Source organism: Hyperolius riggenbachi, chromosome 2, assembly GCF_040937935.1.
Source record: "Hyperolius riggenbachi isolate aHypRig1 chromosome 2, aHypRig1.pri, whole genome shotgun sequence".
Classification (NCBI taxonomy): Eukaryota; Metazoa; Chordata; class Amphibia; order Anura; family Hyperoliidae; genus Hyperolius; species Hyperolius riggenbachi.
Window position 1 is genome coordinate 408,265,592 of NC_090647.1, and position 8,688 is coordinate 408,274,279.

The 8,688-nt window shown below is 47.0% G+C and overlaps 1 protein-coding gene across 1 annotated transcript in view; it reads right to left on the reverse strand.

The window, feature by feature from the left end:
- Positions 1 to 5,812: 5,812 nt before the first annotated feature.
- Positions 5,813 to 8,688, reverse strand: part of KDM6A (lysine demethylase 6A) — a 186,128-nt gene continuing 183,252 nt past the window's right edge. The window contains exon 16 of the mRNA XM_068266275.1: positions 5,813 to 5,860. Coding sequence (XP_068122376.1) covers positions 5,813 to 5,860 — 48 coding nt within the window. The remainder of the gene's footprint in view (positions 5,861 to 8,688) is intronic.

The window sequence follows — 8,688 nt, forward strand, 5'->3', positions numbered from 1 at the left end:
ATCACGTGTGCTGCTGCTGGGTTAGCGTTACCAGTCCCTTTTCCTGGAACCTCTTATATGTATTACATTTATGACTGCATGCCGACAAAAAGCATGTTACCTGTGCAAAGAAAACAGACATTTCCCGCATTTAAAAGACAGTTTTCCCTTTGAAACTTTAAAATCGATTTTCTCAAAAACTATAAGCTCTTTTTGTTAATTTTTTTTCCTCTTGTACCCACTCCCAAGGTGCACATACCCTGCAAATTTGGGGTATGTAGCATGTAAGGAAGCTTTACAAAGCACGAAAGTTCGGGTCCCCATTGACTTCCATTATGTTCGGAGTTCGGGTCGAACACCCGAACATCGCGGCGATGTTCGGCGAATGTTCGCGAACCCGAACATCTAGGTGTTCGCCCAACACTAGCCCAGCACTCTGGCTCAGGGACAGGGCACTCATAGGGACCCAGGGCATTGCCCAGCACTCTGGCTCAGGAACAGGACACTCAGAGGCACCCAGGGCATTGTCCAGTACTCTTGTTCAAGGACAGGGCACTCAGAGGGACCCAGGGCATTGCCCAGCACTCTGGCTCAAGGACAGGGCACTCAGAGGGACCCAGGGCATTGTCCAGCACTCTGGCTCAGGAACAGGGCACTCAGAGGGACCCAGGGCATTGCCCAGCACTCTGGCTTAGGGACAGGGCACTCAGAGGGACCAAGGGCATTGCCCAGCACTCTGGCTTGGGGACAAGGCACTCAGAGGGACCCAGGGCATTGCCCAGCACTCTGGATCAGGGACATGGCATGCAGAGGGACCAGGGGCTGCCCAGCACACTGGCTCAGGGACATGGCACGCAGAGAGGCCCAGGGCACTGCCCAGCACACTAGCTCGGGGACAGGGCATACAGTGTGTAGAATGGTGTTCAGTGCAAGAATTTGTGTAGTGTGGGTCAGGTAGGCAGACCTATAATTTACAGAGGATAGCCATGCTTTTCACTTGTCAGTTCAGCTACTAAACTGTACTGTTTAGTAGTACACACACAGCAGTACACACAGAGCCGGTTGTGTATTGGTTTGGGTGCAGCTTTACCACAGCACTAATAGAGAATAGCAAAGCCACAGTGCTTATTTACAGCTGCTCAATGTTCTCAGTATAGGAATACAGTGTGCATGTTCCACCAACTGCTCCATTAATAGCAAGACAGAGAATTGTTTATCCAGATTGGATATTGTTAAAGTACTTATGTACTTAATATTGTGTCCATTGCCCACCACAATAAAATTAAATTCTATTCCATTATGACATCGCCACTCAGACTGACAAAAGCTTTGAGTATTCCCTGCAGTTGCCCCTGACACATTTGAACTGAAAGTTAGTATGTTTGTGTGTCAGACATTTCAGTTGTGCAAACAATTTCACATTCTGCAAGGTCCAGTCTATGTTTGATGTGCAGATATGTGCCATAACAAAACATGAGTTTTTGCATATACGGTAAGTGCACATTCTGTAAGGCTCAGTGTCTGCTAGAGGCAACGTGATCTGCACCAAAAAGTGAGCCATTTCATTTGTGCAGATAAGTGCACATTCTGCAAGACACAGTGTTTGAGGTGCAGACATCTGCCATAAAAAGTAAGCAAGGCTTGGTGTACAGAGGCGCCAGAGTAGAATAAAAACGTTTAAAAACCGTCTAAAAGGTGGACTTACCTCCCTCGAAAATATAAAACTCAATTAAGTCACAATATATCAATACAATTTTTTTTTTTAATTTAACTCCACTTAGTGCAACATGTTTCGCAGGTGTGGTCCTGCTTCATCAGGCAAACAGGAGTATAACTCAATGGGTCTAAATGCAGAAGTGAGCGTCTCTGTCACAGAGGCACTCACTTCTGCATTTAAACCCATTGAGTTATACTCCGGTTTGCCTGATGAAGAGGCACTGACTTCTGCATTTAGACCCATTGAGTTATACTCCTGTTTGCCTGATGAAGCAGGACCACACCTGCGAAACGTGTTGCCCTAAGTGGAGTTGGACTAAGTGCACTAAGTGGAGTTACATAAAAAAAATTTGTATTGATATATTGTGACTCAATTGAGTTTTATATTTTCGAGGGAGGTAAATCCACCTGAACATCCCCCTCTTTTAGACGGTTTTTAAACGTTTTTATTCTACTCTAGCGCCTCTGTACACCAAGCCTTGCTGAAATCTTGATTCCAGGGGTGCTACCCCGTTTCCTATCTACAGAGAGAGACATCTTAAAAACCTGAGTGGGGTCAGGTTCTAATACTCCCCACCTGCCCTTGAAGTGGTTGCCTATGGGTAACCCATGTTTGTGAGTATATCTAAATATTTTGCTTTAAACCACAACCAACTTAACAATACTACACCATATTGGGCTCTCGATTTCTCTTTGTTCTTCCAGCCATAAAAAGTAAGTTATTTAATTTTGGTATATATGTTCTGCAAGGCCCAGTGTTTGTTAGAGACACAAATACCTGCCATAAAACAGGTAATTCCATTTTTGTAAGTCCACATTTAGCAAGTCACCGTGTGTTAGAGGTGCAGCTTTTCACCTTACAAAAGTGAGTAATTTAATTTTTGCATGTACAGTAGTAGGTACACATTCTGCATAATAACATACTTGGTTAAAAAAAAAAGTATTTTGTACATCAAGTTCAACCAGAAAGAAAAAAAAAGAAGTTCTGAACCTGCACATATTCCAATTGATCCAGGGAAGGTGAAACACCTTACTAGGTCTCAGTGGCGTACCTAGGGCATTTGGCACCCGGTGCTGGGTATTAAGACACCCCCCCCCTTAAAAAATGGGCGTGGCCACAACCTGCGGCGTGCTTCGCGGCAAAAACATGGGCGTGGTCATGACCGGATGAGGGCGGAGCTAACTGTAATTTAAAGTATTAGCTAGTATAGTTGCCCCAGTATAGCTAGTAGTTTCCCCCAGTATAGTTGCCCCCAGTGAAGCTAGTATAGTTGCCCCCAGTGAAGCTAGTTGCCCCCAGTATAGCTAGTATAGTTGCCCCCAGTATAGCTGGTTTAGTTGCCCCAGTATAGCTGGTTTAGTTGCCCCAGTATAGCTAGTTTAGTTGCCCCCAGTATAGCTGCCCCCAGTATAGCTAGTATACCTGCCCTCAGTATAGCTAGTTTAGTTGCCCCCCAGTATAGCTAGTTTAGTTGCCCCCCAGTATAGCTAGTTTAGTTGCCCCCAGTATAGCTAGTTTAGTTGCCCCCAGTATAGCTGCCCCCAGTATAGCTAGTATACCTGCCCCCAGTATAGCTGCCCCCAGTATAGCTAGTATACCTGCCCCCAGTATAGCTAGTTTAGTTGCCCCCAGTATAGCTAGTTTAGTTGCCCCCAGTATAGCTGCCCCCAGTATAGCTGGTATAGTTGCCCCCAGTATAGCTAGTATAGTTGCCCCCAGTATAGCTGGTATAGTTGCCCCCAGTATAGCTGGTATAGTTGCCCCCAGTATAGCTGGTATAGTTGCCCCCAGTATAGCTAGTTTAGTTGCCCCCAGTATAGCTAGTATAGTTGCCCCCCAGTATAGCTAGTTTAGTTGCCCCCCCAGTATAGCTAGTTTAGTTGCCCCCAGTATAGTTCCCCCAGTATAGCTAGTATAGCTGCCCCCAGTATAGCTAGTATACCTGCCCCCAGTATAGCTAGTTTAGTTGCCCCCAGTATAGCTAGTTTAGTTGCCCCCAGTATAGCTGCCCCCAGTATAGTTGCCCAGTATAGCTGGTATAGTTGCCCCCAGTATAGCTGCCCCCAGTATAGCTGGTATAGTTGCCCCCAGTATAAGCTAGTATAGTTGCCCCCAGCTAGCCCCCAGTATAGCTGGTATAGTTGCCCCCAGTATAGCTGGTATAGTTGCCCCCAGTATAGCTGGTATAGTTGCCCCCAGTATAGCTGGTATAGTTGCCCCCAGTATAGCTGGTATAGTTGCCCCCAGTATAGCTAGTTTAGTTGCCCCCAGTATAGCTAGTTTAGTTGCCCCCAGTATAGCTGCCCCCAGTATAGTTGCCCCCAGTATAGCTGGTATAGTTGCCCCCAGTATAGCTGCCCCCAGTATAGCTGGTATAGTTGCCCCCAGTATAAGCTAGTATAGTTGCCCCCAGCTAGCCCCCAGTATAGCTGGTATAGTTGCCCCCAGTATAGCTGGTATAGTTGCCCCCAGTATAGCTGGTATAGTTGCCCCCAGTATAGCTGGTATAGTTGCCCCCAGTATAGCTGGTATAGTTGCCCCCAGTATAGCTAGTTTAGTTGCCCCCAGTATAGCTGGTATAGTTGCCCCCAGTATAGCTAGTTTAGTTGCCCCTAGTATAGCTGCCCCCAGTATAGCTGCCCCCAGTATAGCTGGTATAGTTGCCCTCAGTATAGCTAGTTTAGTTGCCCCCAGTATAGCTAGTATAGTTGCCCCCAGTATAGCTGGTTTAGTTGCCCCTAGTATAGCTGCCCCCAGTATAGCTGGTATAGTTGCCCCCAGTATAGCTGGTATAGTTGCCCCCAGTATAGCTGCCCCCAGTATAGCTGCCCCCAGTATAGCTAGTACAGTCCCCCCCCCCCAGTAAAGATGCCCAGGAGGGGGAGAAGCAGCGCTAGAAGAAGGGGCAGTGGGGGCAGCGGTGGGGAGGGGGGAAATATCCCCCCCTCCCTCACCTGGGACCCCTCCTTCTGCCTCTCTCTCCCCCTCCAGAATAGCTGCGACAAAGTGCGGGGCGGCCGGAGGCGTATAGACAATTACTCACCTAATCTCCGCGTTCCCAGCGTCATGACGTTACAGGTCTCTGCCTCCAATGCCGCCCACTGTGCTTCCACTAATCAGGAAGCACAGTGGGCGGCATTGAAGACAGAGACCTGTGACGTCATGACGCTGCGCTCCACGCTTGGAACGCGGAAATCAGGTGAGTAATTGTTCATACGCCTCCGGCCGCCCCGCACTTGTCGCCGCTATTCTGGAGGGGGAGAGAGGCAGAAGGAGGGGTCCCAGGTGAGGGAGGGGGGGGGGATATTTCCCCCCTCCCCACCGCTGCCCCCACTGCCCCTCCTTCTAGCCCTGCTTCTCCCTCCTGCTGTGCTGCTGTGGGGGGTCGTTGTGACACCCCCCTGGGTGTCTGACACCCGGTGCGCTCCGCCCCCCTGCGCACTATGGTAGGGACGCCACTGCTAGGTCTGAACCAATTAGCCTTAAAGGGGTTCTGTAGCATGTAAAAGCAGAAGGGGAAAAAAAAATACAATCTGTTCCCCGCCACCGAGCAAATTATTCATCTAAAGCGACTGCAGATGCGTGTCCGTGCGCGTCTCCGGGAGCTTATTGCGCAGGCCGAGAAAACCTTGTACTGCGCCTTTGCAGTAAGCTCCCGGAGACGCGAGCGCGCACTATTGCTCGTTAGACAAATAATTGACTTGTGTCGGCGGCAGGGAACGGAGGAGGACAGTGTGGGGCATCACAGCTACAGGGGGCTGATACAAGCCCCAGGTAAGTGTCAAGTTGTTTGTTTTCTCACATGCCACAGAACCCCTTTAAACGGAACCTTAACAAAGGGATATGGATTTCCTTTTAAACAATACCAGTTGCTTGTCAGTCCTGCTGATCTCTTTGGCTGCAGTAGTGGCTGAATCACAACCCTGAAACAAGCATGCAGCTAATCCATGTTGAAATAAGATAACAGAGGCGCCAAGTAGAATAAAATTAATTCAAATTGTTAAAAAGGGGGAAGTGGGTGGACTCACCTCCCTTCTGAAAAAAGGGCCGGACAATGGACAGGTTACTTACAGTCTAAAGTAACATTTATTAGTAACTCCAAAAGTGCAACGCATTTCACGGGTAACAGTCCCGCTTCTTCAGGTAAATGATTTTTGGAGGGTGCTGGGGAAGGGAGACAAAAGGAAAAAAGGGGATTGCCAGAGGAACGCAAATACCAGGCACCTGAAGGTGCACCACAAGTCTACAGCAATAAAATGTGCAATTATGCATTTAACAGCAAGATATGCATACAAAATAGACTGAGAATGTGTGCAAGTAGCATGTATAAAGTGACAGTGCACATATCCATAATATAAAGGCAGAGTACTAGTCACTCTTAGTAAAATGATAAACCAGTAAAAAAGTGAATTTAAAACAGGGAGAAACAATAACAATAACAATAACAATAACAATAACAATAATATTTATATAGCGCTTTTCTCCCTGGCGACTCAAAGCACTGTGACCCTGCATTATGCAGTCTCAAAGGCTAGGTAAAAGAGGTGAGTTTTTAGCTTTTTTTTAAAGCTGTCCAGAGAGGGAGCCTCTCGTACTGATTGTGGAAGTGAGTTCCATAGAGTAGGGGCTGCATAGGAAAAGGCCCAAGCTCCAAATGTTAAGTGTACCCTGGGAATAACCAGCTTCATCTTGTTGGCAGAGCGGAGGGTGCGTGGAGGGGCATAAAGTTCCAATAGATCTGCTATGTATTTGGGTCCCATGTGGTGTAGAGCCTTGAATGTCAGCAGGCAGATCTTAAAATTGATTCTCCATTTTACTGATAACCAGTGAAGAGTTTGCAGTACTGGGGTGATGTGTGAGCTGCGGGGGGCATTGGCTAGGAGTCTGGCTGCAGCATTCTGTACTAGCTGTAAGGGGCGCAGAACCTTTTCTGTAGATCCGATGAACAGGGCGTTGCAGTAGTCTAGGCGGGAGGATACAAATGCATGAACCAGGGCAGGTAGGTCTTCAGCTGGGATAAGGTGTTTGATTTTTGCTATATTTCTTAGATGGAAGAAGGAAGACTTGACGACAGCTGATATCTGCTGTTTGAGTTTTAGATTTCCATCCAGGATCACCCCAAGGTTTCGCACAGAGTCTTTATACTGTACAGTATCTCCCCCAATTGCTAGTTTGAGGTGGTGAGGGTTTTGAACGTTATCCATCATGTGTGGACCACCTACCACCAACACCTCTGTTTTGTCAGAGTTCAACCTCAGCCAGCTGGTGTTCATCCAATTTTGTAAATCCACTAGACACGCATTTATGGATGCTGATGGGTCTTGGGTGCCAGGCTTGAAGGACAGATACAGTTGTGTGTCATCTGCATAACAATGGTATCCTAGGCCATAGTTCTGGATTATTTTGCCCAGTGGGAGCATGTAGACTGCAAAGAGTAATGGTGATAGTACAGAACCCTGTGGAACTCCATAGGGAAGTGGCACTGGATTTGAGTAGTGTGTGCCCAGACATACTTGCTGTGTCCTGCCAGATAGGAAGGTCTGAAACCAGCTAAGAACAGTACCCCTTAGGCCACAGTAATTCTTTAGTCGCTGGATTAGTTTTTCATGATCCACAGTATCAAATGCTGCAGACAAGTCAAGAAGAATCAAAATTGAGCAATCACCCTTGTCCCTTGCAGTAAGTAGATCGTTCATTACTCGGACTAATGCCGTTTCAGTGCTGTGCCTTTTCCTGAATCCTGACTGAAAAGTATCAAAGATGTTGTTATCTGTAAGCCTGGCTTCCAGCTGGTTGGCGACTACTTTCTCGATAACTTTTGATAGGAATGGTAAGTTCGCCACCGGTCTGTAGTTGGTTACAGAATCAGGATCTAGTGATGGTTTCTTCAAGAGGGGTTTTATGATCGCTTTCTTTAGTTCTTCTGGGAAAAGTCCACTTTGCAAGGAGCACTGAGTGATTTTGTGAAGTGCTGGCCTGATCAGCTCTGGGCACTGCATTAAGGATCCAGTTGGGCCAGGATCCAGGTCGCAGGTAGTGGGGCGGAGACTTTGAATGAGAATTCCAAAATCTTCTTCACTCAGATTTTCAAAGACTTGCCATGGTGGTACGGTAGTAGGCAGATGCAAAGTCCAGTGGTCAATTGATGTTGGTGTAATGCTGGCACGGATGGTAGACACCTTGTTTGTGAAGAAGGCAGAGAATTCTTCACACCTTTCCCTGGAGGAGAATGTGGTTGGGGCTTTTAGGCAGGAAGGATTGCAGAGTGATTCCACTGTGTGGAAGAGTTGACCAGCTCTGTTGTTGGCTGTAGATATTTTTTGCGAGATAAAGTCTGATTTTTTCTTGGTTATTGCTTGTTGGTATTGTCTGAGGTGTTGCATTAGGCTAGATTTGTGCTCCTCAGACCCCGATTTACGCCACTGTCTTTCAAGTCTGCGCCCTTTCTTTTTTAGATCCATGATGGTTTTGTCAAACCAATTAGCTTTCTGCTTTTTGGTTGCCGATTTGGTGCGCCATGGGGCAATACTGTCCAGTGTTTCATAAATCGTGTTGTTGTACTGGGTTACTAGAGTGTTTGGGTCCATTTGACTGTGGAGCAGATTTGTAAAATCCAGGTTGGCAGTTATCCTCTCCGGTGTTAATTTATTCAGGGGACGGATTTTGATTGTTTCTTTAGGGAGCTGCTTGATAGGGTGATGTTCAATAGTAAACTGTATTATGTGATGGTCTGACCACACCACTGGGGTTACTGTTATGTTACTAATGTCCATTCCAAGGTGGAACAGTAAGTCTAGCGTATGCCCTCCTCTGTGGGTAGCAGATTTTACAACTTGTGTGAAGCCTAGTCCACCCATGAGATTTATTAGTTCATTTGCATTTTGTGATTGAGTGTTATCAGCCCAGACGTTGAAGTCACCAAGGATGATCCATCTCGGATAAGACAGAGTTAGCATTGCCAGGAGTTCTGAGAATTCCTGTAGGAATGAGTC